The following is a 20,346-nucleotide window of genomic DNA, read 5'->3' as shown; positions in this document are numbered from 1 at the left end:
TGACATGTTGTTCGAGAGGAAAGATATGATCTAAACCAATTATATAAGTGTGATTTCTCTTACCCCATAAAAATCGAATCTTTGCAGCATATTCTACTGATTCAGATTGAATACAGCTTATGAAAGATCCAGACTAGAAGAACAGCTATTACAAATTCAGAATTTTTTAGAGCCCATAATGTATTCTTAATGAATGAAAAAATAGCAATTTGGGTTCAATTTCTTTTTATATCCACATTGTTAACAGAACAGAATTAATAATAAATATCGGTATCGATGATGAAGTTGATTTATGTTGGTACAGACAGGAGCCTAGTGGACCACGAGATTCCGGTGGTAGGGGTCGACAAGTTATTGAAAATTTCATGATCTTGTCTTGATTTGAAGACAAGAAGTTATTTCAGAATTTCAAGACAAGACAAGAAATTTTATGTCAGTACCAAGATTTCTTGTCAAGAAATCTAGAAATATCCTGTCTAACCATAAATACGCTGAAACGTGTTTATTTGCGAAATATATTTCAACATGAAATACCTATTTCTATTTATTCTTTGCGAGAAAAATTTAAATTGAAAATAATTTGGTAATTTTGTTGAAACTTCAATTGCTATCTAGATTTGCAATTTTAAATTTCAGGCATAAGTACACTTTTTTATGTTTATGAAAACATGGGATAATTTTGGCTTATTTTTCATTTTAGCCGTTGGTACCTACTTGTGTCCACCTGAATTTCGAAAGAATAACAAAATTTATTTCTTTCAGTATTGCTACAAGTACCTAGCAATATCTTGCATTCGTGAATGCTGGTGCTTTTTCCTTTTCAACTGCCGCTTTTGAAGCAACGGTTTCATATTCAGATTTATTATTTTCACTCGCATAAGTCGCATTCGTTTCACTGATCATTTTATATTTTCACTTAAACTTTTCTCTTTGTTGCTTGTTAGTCTGAGTCGGAATAGGAGCCAAATGGCTCAGCAGACGTTCTGTTTACTGAAGAGTCAATGTCACTTATGGTAAAATGAGACTGAAATAAGTTGCAATTCAGTTCAAGGGTGATGACGTAGAAGGTAAAAATGTCAAGTTCAATAAACAGAACTGGGTGCGTCAGCAGTGGCGTATCTATAGACAATAGTAATAGGTAAAGTTAAGCCTTCTTTCCATATTTTTTTGGTAATAATGAAATAACCTCGCTCGTCTAAACGGGATAAGGAGTGCAACTATGTGACGTCATTTTGAGTTCGCCAGAAAACAAATGAATATCAGGGAATCACCAGATTATCGTGTTAGCACGAAATGATAATTTTGCCGGGGAATCACAATGTACGGTGTCACTGTTTAATCAAGAAATTTCAAGATCTTGAAACTTCTTGAGTCAAGACAAGATTTGATATGTCAAGAAAACGTCAAGACAAGATTTTTTTGAATTTGTTGAAATTTCCTCAAGACAAGACAAGAAGTTTGTCATCAAGACAAGAATTATTGTCTTGTTGACACCTATTTGTGGGTGATGTTTAAAGAAGCTGTATAACCTCGAAGAGTCTGAAATGCCATCAAGTTTTAAAAATTATAAGGATGAATTTATATGTATACTACCCGCTGATATGAATATCAACAAGTGTTACGATATGAATTGAACTAGCCAATTTGCCATCGTCAAGGCCCCAAATGGAGTACGCTCCATCGAAGAAAAGCAGATGCTGACCATGATTTCGGTCTCATTTGACCTCGTCAGAGCAACATAGCTTCTTCTGCGATGAAGAACGTTTGGAATTGATGGACTCTTATTCAATGCATTGCCTCACCGTTTAGGCGTGATCATTCTTGATTATTTAAAAATTATGACGTTCAAAAGTAGCGGTCAAGTCTCGGCAACAGCTGATGCTTCTCATTCGCAAAGGTCAGATAATGCCAATAGAGAATGCAGGGCACTGAAACTGCCACTTTGTTGAAGTCACAAGAGTTTTCAAAGTTGGCTTGTGTCAGCAAAGTGAAAATACTCCATGACTGTTATGAAGTAGAGCAGTCTAATGAAAATGGCAAAGCCCTCCCGATATTACCACACCTGCCCCATTTTTATCTAGCCGTTTAGTGATTTTTTGAGAGTTCACTCGATCCCATTCTATGTTATTGATTGAATCAAAGTTCGCCAAATATCCCCCAACACTAATTATACGGCATAAGTTCGAAAGCATTAGATATACTGGTATAAATGTCTCAGAACGAAAATAGGACCTTTGTTTCATCAGCGAAAAGATCAGGTTACGCCGCCGATCGCCAAATTCGATTTAACTCAACCGCCCCTTAGCCCCCCCCCCCCCCACCCCGCTTCGATTTTCCCGGAAGGAATCGGAAACGAGTAGACGAAACGGCCGGGTCGTTCGGAAATTACTGTTTGCTTAACGTTCTCCATCTTTAGATTGAAATAATGGAGTCTTATTTACATTCATATCAGATGCGCACGGAATAGCCTTCTAGTCTAGTCGTCTTGAGATTATCGAGTGTTTGAACTGCGACTCGCACTCGGCCAGCGGGGCGGACTGGGATCACCTTGTGTGTGCCCCCGGGATCCACGGGATTCACCTATTCGGGGCCATTTCGAGTAGGGAGCCGGATATTGCATCCATTTCCGGGGATCACATGAAATGGGTTAAGGGGTTTTATTGATACCAGGAAAACGTACTCGTGAATAATACCGCGGTCATGTTATTGGTCTCGATTGCCGCAGACCCTAATGGCTGAATCGGAAGAAGAAAAACTTCAGAATACTGAATTATAACATTGCAACTTTCTGTTATTGCGAAGTGAAATATGCAGGGTGTTTTCAAAGGTGAGGCTTTTTTTGACATAAGGTAGAACCCATCAAAATAAGTCGTTTAACCAAAAATTGCCTCTAAAAAAATTTTCAAGATGGCTGAGATACAACCCCTAGAAGTTAGACAAAATTTCATTGAATTTCAAGTACGGGACTGTGTAAGGTGACTCCGGCATCGCAAAAACGAAACAAAACATGAACATATGGCTGGACAATGAATGGTTCACTACCAAGTTCATCGGATTAGATGCATCAGGTCACTCTTGAGAGAATCATAATTGATGTATAGTTTCCCATACAAGTGTGTCCAGAATGTTGCAGCGATTCAGGGAGACCAGGTATGAATGTCCGAAGACCAGGACAGTGTAGACCACGGATAACAACTGCCATTCAAGAATGTTACTTGAGAGATTCTTCGTTGAGACAACGGTTTGCAACCGCTCGCCTCCTTCAAATTCAGCTTGAGCAAACTCATGAGGTGCAAATTAGCACTCAGACAATAAGAAATCGCCTCAGAGAATATGATTTAAGGCCTCGTGTCGCGGCAAGAGGCCCAGCTCTTACCACAGCCCATCGAAGGGCGCGTTTGGATTTTGCGAGAGAGCATATCCATTGGGAAGAGGCCGACTGGGAAAGAGTTCTCTTCACAGATGAGTCTAGATTCTGCCTCTACCATTGTGATCGACGTTCCCTTGTATACAGACGTCCACATGAAAGATATGCTCAGTGCAATTTCCTGAATATTACTGGTTTCGGGGGAGGATCGATTATGGTATGGGGTGGAATATCTTTGACTGCTCGCACAGACCTAGTGGTCGTTGATAATGGAGCTATGAATGCTGATAAGTATATAAGGAACATTCTTGAAGAGCATGTAGTGCCATTTGCCCCATACATTGGTGAAAATTTCATTTTTATGGACGATAATGCCAGACCCCATCGTGCGCGCATCGTTCAGGAGTACCTTGAAGAGGTTGAAGTCTCTGGAATGGAATGGCCAGCAAGAAGTCAAGATCTCAATCCGATTGAGCAGGTTTGGGACAACCTCAATAGAAGGCTGAGAAGTTCAGAAAATCATCCAGCTACTCTTAAAGACTTAGGAATCCAACCCGGAGAAATCTGGGAAGGATTAGATCAGAACATTTTAAGATCACTCATTTTGAGTATGAACCGTCGTTGCCCAGCTGTAATTAACGCAAGGGCTGGAAATACCAAGTATTAAATCACTTATCAGCATTTCAGTATTTTGAAAATTGTTCATTTCTCTTCCTTCACATAAGATTCGGTGAAATCCTGAATTTTTCTTCCATTTAATGTGTCTTGTTTCGTTCAAAACCTTCCCGAGAGAACATGAAAAATAAGTTATAAAGTCAATGTAGAGTTGACTTTCATTAAAATTGAGATTTTCAGAATGTGCGTTAATTTTTTGCGCAGTGTATTTTCTAATAGACACTTACAAGTTATATATCTCCAATTAATCCAATATAAAACTGATCCAAAGAAACAAAGACAAAATTAGATTTTCATTCTGATATTGTTTACAGCGATTGGTATAAGCAATGAGACTTTCGTTCTCATTTCGAAGACAAAGCGTCCTTTTCAACGCCCAAGAGAATAATTTTGTTTAGTTGTAAATATGAATTCTGAAGTATTAAAAGACATGATTAACGTACCTGGCGAGCATTCGTACACTATCTATATCTGGCCATGCTTCTCAACGGCTGTTTGATAATGTGGGCTACTTCATAACCTACTATGATAAAATATTTCAGTTTCAGCCTATTGCCTGATCTTCAATTTATGCGCAAAGATTTTATTGAAATCTGCCCCTTATGCTCTAACAAATTAATAAAGTCGTAATAAATTATAAATTTTAATTTTAGAGAATGCAAGCTAAAAAAATTATAACCTAGATCGATGAAACAGCAATTGTGGAGTTTAGAGAATATTCGTATGCAAAAACGATTGAATAAACTGTTTGAAACTGCGACTGAATAATTTTTTCCATGTCCGATGTTTAAGGGGATTTACAGATTCCTTTTGAAAAAATCGAATTTTGCTCCAAAAGGAGAAGTGATTGGCGATGTCACCTCGTCCCAATGCGACATCGACCAACGCTCCGTCAGATTATAACCTAATTTATGTTTATCTGACTGTATCACGAGAGAAGCGCGTGTCACCCTGCCATGTCAATGTGTTACAAATCAACGGCTCCAGGCAGTCACGAGTCTTCCTTATCTGACTTCCGTGTGCGTTGCTTGTTAGGGTTACGAGGGGGCCCCCTAATATATCATTAAACGCATCCAGTCACCCCCTTCTGATTCGTGGGGTAATAAATCGAGGAAGAGATAAGAGTGCGAATATTTGTTCGATGTCTGAAACATTTCGCAGGTGGAAATTGTCGATCAGTGCCGAGTTCAAGAAGTATTTTCTTTTGTGTGTGCTCTGTGAAGTCCGGGACGCGTATTGGCATTGTTTACTATGCTGCAACGCATATACGAGGATATATTGAGAAATTCTTAGCCTACTATAGAACCAAACAAAATTTCAATGTCAAAATATTTTATTACTCGACGTATTCTCCTCTTAATTGGATGCATTTTAACAGCGAACCGGCAACGTCTCTAGACCTTGAAAAAAAATGTTTCTTCTTGCTCTGCAAACCAGACCTCCACAGCTTTTATTACCTCCTCGTTGAAAAAAAAAATTACGACCTTTTAAACTTTTTTTCAATTGAGAGAAGAGATAATAGTAGGATGGAGCCAAATCCGGCGAATAAAGGGGGTGTTCTAGTAATTCAAACCATAAATCACAAATTTTTTGCATAGCAACATGAGATTCGTGTGCAGGGGCGTTGTCCTACAAAAACAAAACACCTTTGGATGGCTTTCCGCGTCTTCTCTCTTTTTTTTTCCGTAGAGTGGTCAGTAATGTCGAATAGTAATCTCCGGTCATTGTTCTACCCTTATTCGTGTTGTGTTCGGTGCCCTTCTGATAGTATTCCGCATTTCATGGTCAAGAGACTCTATCTGGCATTTGGCAGATGAGTATTGACATTCTGCGGTAAGCATAATTAGAACAATTTGTGGCATTATGAGTACTGAACCTTCGGCATTCAGTCATGGCATCCGACAAGTAGTAACGGCCAATATCTAGCGTTATAGTCTTCTTGCTGATGATGTTTGGCGTTAAAGGATGACCTCTGGCTTTGGGAAGACAAACTGTGGCTTTCAGCAGAGTTGCAAGTATAGTGTTTGGCGTTATTTGACTATAATCGTTTTGTCTTCGGTTTATGGAGTTTCGAAATGCCATTCTCGTTCAACTCATGGTGTTTTTTACTCAGTTCGGCAGTGGAATTAGGGCGGTCTGAAAACCGCCTTGACGTTCGTCGCAATGGTTATAAATTCAAGGAGGTAGTCAATTATGACTTCCTGGAAATGAACGGAAATTTCCTCAAAATTATAGACCAATCAGCCTACTATGAGCACTAGGAAAAATCGTCGAGAGGGTTATCGCTAAAAGGCTGAATGAGGAAACAGAAATGTTGAAGTTAATTCCACCCGAACAATTTGGATTTCGACGAGAACATTCGACTGAACTCCAATTGCTACGGCTCATAGAATACGTCACCGAAGGAATGCAGGCCAAACAGGCCACAGGATTAGTTCTGTTGGATATCGAGAGAGCCTTTGATAGAGTATGGCACGAAGGCCTAATCTACAAGATGAAAAAAGCAGGATATTCGACCAAGCTGTGCAAGATTATAAGGAACTATCTGAGGAATAGAAACTTTTATGTGAAGATAGATGAAGCGGACTCTCAAACCAGACAATTGGAAGCGGGAGTCCCTCAAGGATCGGTACTTGGACCTCTGCTTTACGTAATATACCTTTATGATATCCCGGAGAATGCTAGAAATATGCTCACCTTGTACGCAGATGACACAGAAATAGCCTTCAGACATCGACGCCCAGAGATCATACACTAGAGACTGCAGGAAGCCATAGATGAATTACTCAAATGGTGCATCAAATGGAAAATCCAAATCAATGGAAGAAGGACTCAAGCAATATTACTGCAAAAGAGAAGATTGAGGATGGAAGAAAACCTTGAAGTTGATGGAGAAGAGATTGAATGGAAAAATGAAGCAACATACCTAGGAGTGAAGCTTGACAGAGGACTAACATGAAAAAACCACATCAAATGTGCAGTTGATAAAACAAAAGCCGCAATGAGTAAACTTTATCCACTCATAGGCAGAAGAAGTCGTATGAATAAGAACACCAAGTTGACGATGATTAAAACTATCGCGCGACCACAACTCACATATGGATCGGCGGCATGGGGCTTCGCAGCCAAAACCCACATCAAGAGAATACAGGCTACTGAGAATAAACTCCTTAGAATGGCGATGGATGTACCCTGGTTTGTTAGAAACAAACAAATCTGCAAGGACTTGGAATGAGAACCAGTTACAGAATTTATGAAGAGAAAGGCGGAAAGGATATTCGACAAAGCCAAACAACATCCAGATGAGGAACCACGAAAATTAGTCGACTACGATCCAACAGAAGAAGCTAGAAGGCCAAGAACCTACCACCGAAGACCGAGAGATCAGTTAAGGATTTAAGAAGAGCTTAACCTATAAAAGATGTAGGCAGCATACAACTATCAACACGACTATGATCGTGTGAGAGTCCAGAAACCATAAGAGTCAACTGGTTAATAGGCAAAATGCCCGGAACCTATGAAGAAGCAGTTCAGGGTTTTTAGTGGGTCTCGAGCTCAAGACAGTGAGAATCCCCACACTGTTCCCCCTCAGGAGAGGGTGTGTTCGTCTGTCTTGCAGATTTTCTCCCTGCTTCACAAAAAAATATAACTTATGATCTATAACATCCAAAAAGGAGAATATGGTCTGTGTGGCTTTTGAGGTCTGATTTAAGTTGATTATTTCAACAACATAACTTTAACGAGTTAAAAAAAAATTATGGAGTTTCATGATTTGGATGATCCATTTTTGTAAGCTTAAGCATTGGAGAATCATATTATGGACCCTACTCTGTTAGTGTTTCATTTTATATATGAAATCTGCATCTATGAATTACAAGCCAGTGTCGATAAAACTATGAAAACGCTTCAGAATATGAGCATCGAAGGAACATGCTCAATCGCCAACTTTTCGATTACAGCTGGTAGGAATGGGCCGCAAGAACGATATCGAAGTGAAAATAACACCATATTTCACTGCGGCTCACCCGCGAAGTAACAATCCAGCTCAAATCAGCTCCATTCGGTGTTTCGCCGGGTGACAAATAGTCCATTATCGGAGGAAAACTCCGATAATCGCGAAAAATCCCTCATAAACTTCAAAATCGAGGCGGCGCGGCTCGGGATACCACTCTGCGGCAAATGACGTGTCATCTATCCAGTAATTTCGATTCTCTCCTTATTAACGATCGGAACAAGCAAACACAATGGGGTGGTGTCGCGGCAACTCATTACGGTTCCTAAGGACACAATTTCGGGCCCGAACAGGAGCGAGAATTTCATTACGGTTCTAATGACGATCCGGATCCAGACTGCGGATCCGATGGGTTCTTTGTCCGCGAAAGTGGGTTCTTGAGTGGTTCAATTAGGCCGATTCCTTCTGTTGGGGAAAAATTGGTCGGTGAAAGATTGGGCCATTGCAGGGTGAGATGTTTCCCTCATAACAGTTTCGATGTATGTGTTGAGTATTGTATTCCTTGGGGAAATGTAATTTGATTGTATATGCTATAATTATAATTGGTAGCAGAGAGGTGAAATTTGTTTTGATGCTCGAAAACAATAACAGTGCCGCACAAATAAATGTGCGCCATTTCAACGATGATGGAAGAGCGCAAATCAAGAAATACAAGAGAATTTCTTTATATCATAAAAAATATTCGGCTATTTCAAATACATTTTGCGAGAAGAAAGTATAAATTACTATACGAGTAACTAATTATTCAGGATACAATGGGGAATGCTCCTCAATTTAGGTTATCACAGCATATGCTAGTTTAAACTGAATAATTATAAATTTCATTCATGAATTTTTCAAATGCACCGCGGAAACTATTCAAAATCATTCTTCAAATATGGGGTTTTAAAATTTGAATCGCTTGGTTTCAAGTTTTCGATTTGGCAACAGCGCCTACTATAAAAAAAGAACAATGTCCGATCAGCTTGTTCATAAAATAACAGCTGTTGATTTACAGGCGCGTACACACTGACGAGCCTTAACAGCAACCGGCCATAAAAATCCCATAAAATTTTACGACCTCCTCCTTCGTCGCAGACTTCATAGACAGCCATCTTTGTCTATCTCATCATGATAGTGAATTTGTTGTCCTTTATTATCAACGCATATTTCAGTCGATGTTGCCAACTTATGCAATAGAAACGAAACGTTTTAAATTTTAAATACCCATTTTTATTTTTCATTCTAGTACTTAAAATAATTTTGTTTGGGAAACGGTTGGAATGGATATTTCAAAATGTGACGTTTCAAAGATATTTCATAAAAAATACATCATTTTGTCAGTCCTGATGGTAGAAGAACTCTGAAGAATTCAAGAACACGTGATAGACAAATACGTTTATTGGTTCATCAAGCTGTAAACCGAGGTTGACGTAACCAAGAAGATATAACAAAGGCGGTACAATTCAGCAATTAGTCGAAAAGGTGATGACATATCTGGAGACTCATATCAAGCTTAATTGACAGAACCGGTATTTCAGGGAGAGTACTAGCATAGCGACAATGGCTAAAGTTAACAAGAACATCCTTACAAAATTGCCTTAAATTTTTGTGCGAGAACGTTGTCTATCTAGTGGATATGTCACAGTAAGTGCTGCAGATACTTCCGCCAGTTAGAAGAGTTTGAATTATTCAAATTTATTGTACGGCATCACCTTATTTATATGAGCTGCGCCATAGCGGCTCGGCCGAGATAGCCGAGTATTTCTGATCGCCTCTTACACTGCCATTCTATATCTTCTTGGATGAAATTAATCAATCGTCAGGCTAAGCCAGAGGTGGGGTTAGGGATTTGTAGGATAGGAACTCAGTGATGAGGAATACCTAAATGAGAAGTAGGATAATCTGGATAGTACCAATCCACTCAAACTACCAAATCTTAGGCCAATCAATGGTTAACTGAAGAAGGTCAACTTTTCAAATGGCTCACCACAGAGATGTTGGCTTAGGATCATACCAGACACATTTAATGTTAGCAACAGTGGTCCAATACATAAAGCAGATATTTAATTTTGTTCTACGAAGTACGTGGGAATTAGGGTTTATTTTAAAATCTCAGGCAGTATTTTTATGGCACCTCTCGTTCAGAAGTTATAAAAGCTAATATGAGCGAACAGCCATATTCTGATATAGTGGTAGAATCCCACATCTTTCCAATATTCCGGATGAAAAGGAAACCTGTCCACTACAAAAGTACGGAAATAAAAGACTTTATAAACAATACTTCCAAGTTACTAACGAAAATTGAAGCAAAGACACATTCATCAATGATATATTTTCATTTGAATATTTTGTCCAAGACCATTGAATAAAGTGATCAAAATCGACCTGTTTGGTTCAGCATAAATTATTTATGAGTCATTATTCACTTGTTTATAAAACTTCATCGTTACAAACTCAGACATCGAGATCAGGCAGATACTAACAGACGCTACAGGGTATGCAATGAGAGTCCATCAAATCCAAACGTTTTTTCATCGGAGAAGGAGCTGTGTTGCTCTGACGACGTCAAATGGGACCGAAACCATGGTCAGCATCTGCTTTTCTTCCGTGGAACGTTCTCCATTTAATGGTCCCGACGATGGCAAATCGGATAGTTCAATTCAGATCGTAACAATTGTTGATATTAATATCGACGACTGGTGTGCGTTATCCTTCTCATTATGTTACTCCAAATTTTTCTAAAAGAAGTTCCATATCGCTTAGTTCATTCTTAGAATTGGTGATTCTCCCGGGAAAAAATCTGTCATCGAACATCCAACACAGATAGCCATTTTCGATTTCGCCAATTCGTGTCTTCAATTAAGCCCGTAAACGAAATTGAATCATGAGCTCAACGCGCAGTGAAGATCTCCCCAACCGTATACGAAACGACGTCGCCATGAAGACCATCCCATCATGGGGGCTTAATGAAATCCCCAAAACTTCCAGAATCATCATTTCTGCCGTTGATAATCGAATTTCCGCCGAAGATGCGAGCATCTCGCGAAGTTGCTCCTGGACCGGGATTCCGCATGAAGTGATCGGATCGGGATTTCAGTTCTTTTCGATAAATCATGAATAGTAGGCGATCCGGGCCAGAGTCGGGATCGATACACAAGAAGGGACAAATATTTCCGGTTCGCGTAAAATCAGCACGCTCCGTCGGTCCCGTCCAATTTGGAAGCAAACTAAGTTAGGGGGATAAAAAGTTTAGAATGAAGAGCAGCAAGAGCACCATGTTACCTACAGCGAAATGAATATATGGAGGACGCTTTTGGGGAAAGCAGCGATGTTGCCTTTGATGGGATAAGGAAAATTCCTTCAGATCAGCGTCTCCGATTCAAAGAAGAGGGGAAGATCTTTGAGGAGGCATGGTAGGGCAGTAGGACGACGAGATGAAGGGGATAAGTTTATTTAGGTCGCTCGGCTGCGAAAATTCCATCTTGGCAACTTTGTATGTTACAACGATAAGCTGTCTTAAGCTGTTTGGAGTCATCAGCTTCAGGGTAAAACAGTTGAATTGAAAAATTTCGAGCTCAACCTTCTGGCCAGAAAAGTAGTACGAACTTCTTCTATTAGCGCAGAACCTTTCCGTGTTATAAAAAAATGCAGTTTTAAAAGAAGGAAAAACTGAAAGAGAAACAATTCGGCGGAATGTTCCCTCAAAAGAGTTCCTTCGATATCTAAATACTGCGAGATCTTAAAAGTAATTGTAGATTTAAGGAGGGTTTCATTGCACTGTGACCTTAGTGGAAGCGCTCACCAAAGTAGCGTAGCACTGAAAAGGCAAAGGCGATGCATAATTTTCAGATTTGAACTGAGAACGACATATTTCACGCAACTGAGACTTCACTCAGATGTGCGATATCTGAAAATTTTGCATCGCCTTTGTCATGTATATGTTACGGCTAAAGATAGGTGTGAGCATAAACTTAAGATTAGCCGGCTAAACTTAAGTTTGTATTCGAGGATCGGCTAAAGTTCGATAAAATATTCATCCGCGTCAGGGCATTTCATCTTTAGCCGGCTAATGTGCACATTACCCAAAACGGAACGGCTAAAAATGTATTCGATGGACACGCGGACAGGTGATGTATCATGAATGGTCGGATGGGAGAGAACGAACGCACACGGCCACGTTTTTGTTTAAATTTTTAGAATTGAAATATGCAAAAGAGCATCGAATGTATTGGGGTTGTATTACATAACGCCCATAGGTTTTCAATTCAACATTTAACAAGTTATTTTCATCTGTTTAGGAGATTAATGCTCTTCAAACCGAGCCTTATTTGTGAAAAACCATAATATGACCCCACAAGAAAATGAGATATTAGACATAGAAAATTTTTTCCGTAAACAAAAGTATATTTTCCCTACCATTCAATAATTGGGTTTATAGAAAAATTACGAAATGGGAACTAACGTCGCAATATCTTTCCAACCAATTCTTGCGCAAAAAGAACAAACAAAAAAACTATGAAAATGAACATAGTTGAAAACACTTTCTCTTGCTGATTTTGTTAAAAATTTCTTCCCGAGTCATTGAACATACGTGTTCCAAAATATGGCCTGTTGCCACCCTTGATGAATCATCTTGGGGGATATAGAGTTAACTCTATAATCGTTGTGCCAAATAGTCCGGTTAACTACAAACACGATTGGGCACTTCTACTTATATTTTTCTAGAATTCAACCTTTGGTATTTTGATGAAGAAGTTCGAGACATCGTTTTTGTCTGCTCATTCAATTTCCCTCAAATTATGAATAATAACAAGATGAAAAATAATCATTAACACTACAGTTTTCCCTCACACTCAAAATAGCATGTCATGAATTTTGTCATCAAGCGTTTAGATTTTTAGATTCGTCAATAAGAATTCGTTGAGACAGTTGAAACAAATATAATGTTCATTCTCCGATTTCCCAACTGCTCAACAGAATGCTTTTCTGCTATTAAAATATGTGAAATTCATACAAAAAATTCATTGCATTAATAGTTTGATTATACTCGTATCACTATTTCTTTATATTCTTTTAATTGCCGAAAATTTGCGCCCCTCAAGCCTTCAACATATTTGGCCGATGGGATGTGGTTACACTTAAGTTTAGCCGGCTAAAGATAGAAGAAACTAACTTTAGCAAATACCCGAAGCTAAACCTAAGTTTAGCCGGCTAATCTTAAGTTTATGTTCACACCTATCTTTAGCCGTAACATATATACCATGTCAATGCTACGCTACTTTGGTGGGCGCTCCCCCTTAAGTTCTATTGTGCATCCTCAGTGCTGTTCTCACCGTTACGTAGTTTCTTGAAGGTATCTCGATATTTATGAATATATAGATACCTATCCTCCCAACAAATCTGAGGAAGCAGAAACTTACTTCAGGTGATTCTCTGGGGTAGAGGAAGGAACCCCGGACATCCCAGATACTGTAGGGCGAGACGCGAAAATAGCAGAAGAATTGACTGTGGACGCAATAAACCTTAAGGTCAAATCTGAGCTGAGCAAATTTGAATAATTTATGAAAATGATATATATAGAAGTGACACTTTCTCTAACTCCTTATACTGCATTCAATGAGATATTTATTATTTAATTAAAAAATACTACATAAGTGTTAGGAAAAATTTTTTGTCATCGAACAGACAAGGCTAAATTTTTGCGAAAAACTGAAACAACCAAAGTTTCAAGAGCTAAGCCTGGAATCTCAGAATTTTGAATATATTATTTTGGTTCCTAAACCTATATACCTACTTTAAGACAATAGAAAATTTCAATTGATTCAAAATAAAGTTCAAAAGCTATGCGGATCGAAGTTTTCGGTGAAAATCGAAGATCGCCCTGTAAAAAACTTATGCAGAGGAGAAGGCCATTTTAAATCGTTATTTAAAGTCCACCAAAGAAGCCTCTATACATGGTAGGAATATGTAATGTTTTTCGTGAATTACCCCTTGAGCAGTCTAACTCTAATCTTATTTTCTTTTTTGTTAAATCGAATCTGACATGATTAGCTCTCATTGAAGACAATATAGCATAGTTATAATTCGAGGGATTCAAGTTGAATATTTGAAATTTCAATAATGCTTCAAAAACTAAACTATAAGTCTCTCGAAGTTTAGATATGCAGATACCAATCGTTTCTCATACAAAATTGACTACAAATTCAGAGGTGGGCAAATATACTTTTACTTCTTAAAAAATAATTTTGACTGACTTTCCATTTTTGCAGTTACCATAACATCATGAATTAAAAAAAAAAAACAAGCAACTATGATACTACCCTAAATAATTCTTATAACAACGAGTATAACAAACAACAAAAATATCTTCTAATTTCTCATACTGATTAATGAAACTAACTAAATTATATTGGGGAAACTCCAAACATAACAATACCTACTAATTCACCAGGATATCCACGAATTTAAAGAATATAATTTAAAAAGGCTCAATGTTTATTACTCCTTAGTGTACAGTCATCTCACTTACAACATCATTCTTTGGGGTGCTTCGCCGGATATAGATAGAGTATTCATTATGCAGAAGAGGATTATACGTATGATTTTCAATATTCGACCTAGAAACTCCTGCAGAGAAATCTTCAAAAATTTCAAAATTCTCACGCTTCCATCCATTTATATTTTGAATTGCCTCCTGTATGTGCGATCGAATTTGCATAAACTCATGAGGTGTTCTGATTTCCATAATTATAACACTAGACATTTCAATACGATCAGTGTCCCTAGGCACTCCACCTCCAAATTCAAATCTTCCCCAACACTTGCGGGTATCTCTTTGTATAATCACTTACCTGATAGATTCAAGAATTTGAAATTAAAACAATTCAAAACGAATATCAAAGAATTGTTATGCACCAGAAGCTTTTACAACACATCTGAATATTTTTCAGATGAGCTTCTTTGAGAGATTGCTATTTTTTGTTATATTTAGATTTAGATTGAGTTGTTTTTCGATTGTTATATTTGGGTACAATTAATTTTCTATATAATTATTGTTTGTTGACATATCCTATGTATCTTTGTGATATCTCAAAGGACGAATAAATTATTATTATTATTATATCTCGCCTATCTTCTTCTCATTACATGGTTGCTTGATCTTTTCATTCGACATAATAATTTCGAGCGAATTCCAATGTCGAGTAAAGACCGAGAATAACTAATTCCAAAGTCAATAGACATTTACACTTTACATTTTGTCGAGTTCTTCATTTCTGAAGACATTGGAAGAATCGGGCCCCATGTTTTGATTTAAAGAAGGACGAAAAAAAACCCGGAATATTAGCGATGAAAAATCCAGATAACATCTGGAATCTTCCAGGCGCCAATATATTTCTGTAGTAGGACGACATCGAAACGCCATCAATTTCCTCCTTTGTACAACCTCGAGAATAACTGAGAGAACTCGCGCCGTCGGGTATCACCTTTAAAAACATGTTTTACGTCAGATGCGGGCGGCGTATATATCAGTTCAGTGGAGTGTGCTCCCCGGGGAACGTCGGCCGATTTAATACATTTTTCTGTTACGTTTTTCACATCCGTTTCAACTCTTTTTGCCTCATTTCATCCCGCCTTGCCGCTGCCGCTCGAACGTGAATATAATGACGGGGGATGGTTTGAGGCATCGGCAAGATAATCGGGCTCCCGGCTCGTCGGTTTTCGCGATAGGTGTTGGCGCGATCGATGGGCTTAGCTGTCTTCACTTCACGATGCCACCAGCCATTGTATGAACTCGTACAAAGGTTGTATTCACTCAGAACAAGAAACTTCAACATTTGAACGAAAAAATCATAGAAATAAAGGAGGAAGTTGTATATTCGGGAATCGCGTAAGAAAGCTTGTTTCAGTACCTTATACAGATGCCTTGGAATGACTACTGTTGAAGCTGCAAAAAGACTCTTGTCATGCAGAAATATGTTTAGCCGGAGGAAGGAGAAGATCATTTATATGGATCAGGAAGAGGGTTGGTAAGAAAACTGATTCTTGGGGCACCTCAACAATCACAATGAATGCAATCTCATCACACCGCCTGGGATTACATTACTCCTGTTGGTTCATCCAGTCAGAAATTCTCAGTTAAACCATAAGAAGATATCTTATTCGGAAGAGCATGATGCCAGATACCATCGAAGGCTTTCTATATGTCAAAAGCAACAGACATTTAATTAAGGATTATAACCTAAACATACTACGAAGGCTGTAGGTCATGAGGGTCAGACCATATTCATGGTACTAGGAAAACTGATTTACAAAGACTAGTATGTATGTGCTTCATGTATGTGACCAAGGCTTCAAATTGAAAAGTAGACATCATCCTTTCCACCAAATCATTGCCAGAACGGCCCATTATGATCTCTGACTAATCAGAATCTATCTAGGTATGAGACTAGCAGAATACTTAGCTTTGAAAGTCTTTTCGGATCAAGAACTTTCAAAGATGAAAAGGAGGAATACACTCAGACAGTCCAGCGGCCATTGAAACAATGGATTCAAGGTCATCAATTTGCAAATAGTTTAGGAATGCCCGAGTAAACTCAATAAAAGAAATGAAAACAACAATATCCCTTTAGTATGGGGCCTGGACACTCAATAATCAAAATGAACAAGAAAGTTGATACACTTATAGTCAAAGAAGCAAGTATCTTCAACTAGGACCACTCAGATATATTCATAAATCATTTTAGTTCAGTGAAAGCGATCAGAATCCTTTTGGTGAGTAGAAGAACACATCTACAAAGATGTTTATGACATTCGAAAAAATTCTGTGTTAACATAAATCTCAAGAAATCTTAAAGGTTTCTCGAACTGTATAACATGTTTCTAGGGGCTTTCTCACCGACTTCAGATACCACCTAGATAGATTAGCTAAAAACGATAAATAATGTAGGTGGAAGGAACACTTGGATATCAAAAAACAGACCGTATCACTATTGGCTTCCAATTACGACAAACCACACATTATAAATTCGTTTTATACTGTGGAGACGAGGCTTAGCCTAACCCATGCATGTTTTACTCGTTGTTACGGCTATGAAGGTACCACTAAGAGTGTGGAACGAGTGGGCATGAAGGGTTCCTCAAAACGATGGAGGATGATGCTGATGTATATTTTTCCGCAGAAAGGGTCAAGTGGGCTTCTGCTTTGAAAAACGGGGTAACTACCCCTGATAGAGATCAATGGTGTAAGTACATGAAACTGTCTTCTCCAACGTGAAGGTCTCCACCTAGTTCACCAATGGCTCTCGTGGCCAACAAAAAGAATGCTTGGGTTATAATTTGTAGGGGGTTGATAAATAATCTTATTGTAGAAATCTCTGTGTTGTGGTTAATCAGGAGTCGGAATATGGATGGAGGGTTTTGACCAAAGAGTGCTTGAGGAGCTTGAAGCAGCGATAGGTACCGCAATAACAAGAGACAACCTTCAATCTACCATCTACCATTAGAGATATCTATGTAATAATGAAAATATCACTGACTGAAGTTTCAAATTCCGTGGAGTTGCTTTCAAAACATTGCCCATCATAATCGCCTTCAACGTTATTGACTTAATGTAAACCATTTTGCGACTGGTCCTTTCACCATCTGGTATTGCTAATGATGATAAGGAACTTTAACTCACCGTTATGCACAAGAAGGGTAGAATCCCTAGCCAATGCGAGTTCCGAGTCCGTTAAGGTAGCGTCAGATCCGTTTTCTTCAGAGGTTGGTGTATCACTGAGACCTGCAGGTTGCTGGTACACTGGGTGTTGATAAGTATGGTTGTTTTGATTACGTCTGGGAGATTCCTCGCCTTCAGAACCACTCAGACTGTAAGCAGGGTACAGACGACCCTTGCCTGAAAAAAATTAAACGAAACATAAATAAACGTTACTGTTAACATCACCACAATGAAAAATTTTATCAATTCATTAGGATAAATATAAGTGCGAATGTAACGAAAAGAAATTACTATCAGTACCCATGTGAACTTTTGAAGATGCAATCTAATGTTTGGGGCAAGCTATATTCATTTATGCAGGGTGCCCAAGAATAGGGTAGATGGTACTGATAAAATGAAACTCATTACAACTGAGACCTATGGTATTAAAGTAGAGAAAATTAACTTGATGAATTTAATGAATCGTTATCTTGATAAAATATCAGAAAGGGCTGCAGGTATTACAAAATAGTAATATTCATCCATTTCCCTCCTGTATTCTGGCTCTTTGATATTCAACAACAGCTCGACGATTGAGAGATGCCCAAAAGTAGAGGAATATGCATGCGTATCTTAATTCGGGATGCTTTCATAGACCCACGCTCTGGGCAGAATTTCACCTGATACAACATGCAGAACGACCTTAACTACCTCCGTCCAAAATTCGAAACGCCAATTTGAATATTTCTACGGCTTTGGTCTGGTTCCACATTTGACGTTAACGATATTTTAATTCATGCCGAAATTCATTTTGCGATACCTCAAGCATGAATGCTGTATGTTCGGTATCCGAGTCGCTCACCTTTGATGTCACGTGCGGCCTCAGTTGACCTTTCCCTTATGAATTTCCTCATGCTCATAAGTTTCGTTTATTTGCGTTTCCCAGGTATCTCCCCAACGGAGCGTCAACGTTTTAGAGCAGGCGGAATGTCAAAGAAACTATTTTTCCAGTGACATTTAACGGGAGTGCAGAGTGACGGATATGAGTAGGTAACTCTGCACTTTATAAAAAACTTCTATGCAAAATTTGACATAAATTTGTACCTATGAAGCAAGAAAATTCACATTTACCAAGCTCTGAATCAAAGATATAATTTGCATCACTTATATTGGTTTGGCAGGTACAGTTTCTGTTCAATCCATGGTTTTTGCATTTATTTCTATCCAAGTGGTTAGGTCAGGTTGGGTTAGGTTAGATTAGGTCGTTTTCGTGATTTTATGGTACGTAATGCGAATTGAATAATAATCAATTTTTCAACTGACGATTTTCATTATGAAAATTTTTGGATTCATTTTTTTTCTATACAAGGACGAAATCTTATGGTATAAGAGCTTGGACATGAATCGGTAATGCTAACGCGTAAGATGGAAATGTCCTGAATATTTTACACTACAGTGAATCCATTCAAAATGAAAAGTTAAATAGATTTAACATTCTTCCACATTGATTCTGGTTATATTGGGATATCTATAGTGAATATAATGAAGCTCATTCTTGCAGTCGGCGAAAGAAGAATAGTTAACATAGTGAGTTTCAATCAATGGACTGAATGCAGCATCAACGTCATCATCATTGTAGATGATATTGATGATGATATTGTAGATGTTCATAATGCAAGTGAAAATGCAGATTTCAATCATGCAAGTAGCATTCAAATATAAAGGGACAGAAATGTATATGCAATATTTATACTCCATTCACATTTCTTTAGCAGTCGGTTGGCCATGAAATAATTTTCTCAAGTTTTTGTAACTAGAACGGAGTAAGGTTGGCACTCATGAAATGTCGTTAATGTTATAACGCCGTTGCCACAACTAATATCAATTTTTATTAGGAAAATGCCGAAAGTGATTGAAACAAGAGACAGGGTTTCAGGAAGTGCTTTTTAGAATAGAGGTCCGCTCATTTGAACAGTTATACCCTGATATTCTAAAATCCACAATACGTCATACGGTAACGAACATATTCAATGTGAGAGAATTTAAATAAACTGTTTCATCTGAATCTGAACGGCTTATATTTCAGCTGAATATTTCCACAATCAGAAAGATTGTGAATAGAGGATGACAAAGTATTTCCTTCTATTGGGAGACCCAAAAAAGTGGTGGCATTTGAGAATTTTATGTTTGAGTGAATTGATGCGAAAAGTTTACTACAGGATTTTCGATGGAAGTCATCGTAGAATGAGTCCCGAAAATTGATTTTTCTGTTTTTCATTTGACTTGTCCTATATATTGTAAATGTCTTAGGGTACCAATAAATACCTAATTATTATTATAATATCAATGTTTTAAGATGAACAGCTACAAATACGCGCCAGTTGTTAATTGTTTATTCATGTTCAAAGGTGAAGTTCATCTTGAATTGAAACTTCCTTTAATTCCTTTAACTTATATTGATACAAGATGATTTTTGTTGAAGAATTTAACATTTTTGTAATTATCTGTTGATTCCTTCGGGAGATACCCGTTCCCAACCACTGCATCATATTCATTTCATCTTCGGGTTAATATTTTTGAAATCTACAACTGATGTAACGTATTCAAACTTTA

At 38.1% G+C, this 20,346-nt stretch overlaps 1 protein-coding gene across 4 annotated transcripts in view; it reads right to left on the bottom strand.

Annotated features, from left to right (window-relative positions):
* Positions 1 to 20,346, bottom strand: part of LOC123309875 (teneurin-m) — a 389,300-nt gene that overhangs the window by 125,222 nt on the left and 243,732 nt on the right. For all 4 annotated transcript variants that reach the window (XM_044893168.1, XM_044893169.1, XM_044893170.1 and 1 more), the window contains exon 2: positions 17,716 to 17,931. In XM_044893168.1, the coding sequence (XP_044749103.1) occupies positions 17,716 to 17,931 (216 nt within the window). The remainder of the gene's footprint in view (positions 1 to 17,715; positions 17,932 to 20,346) is intronic.

Source organism: Coccinella septempunctata, chromosome 3 (assembly GCF_907165205.1).
Source record: "Coccinella septempunctata chromosome 3, icCocSept1.1, whole genome shotgun sequence".
Lineage (NCBI taxonomy): Eukaryota > Metazoa > Arthropoda > Insecta > Coleoptera > Coccinellidae > Coccinella > Coccinella septempunctata.
Note: the sequence above shows the minus strand (reverse complement) of the source record. Positions and strands in the feature narration are given on the sequence as shown.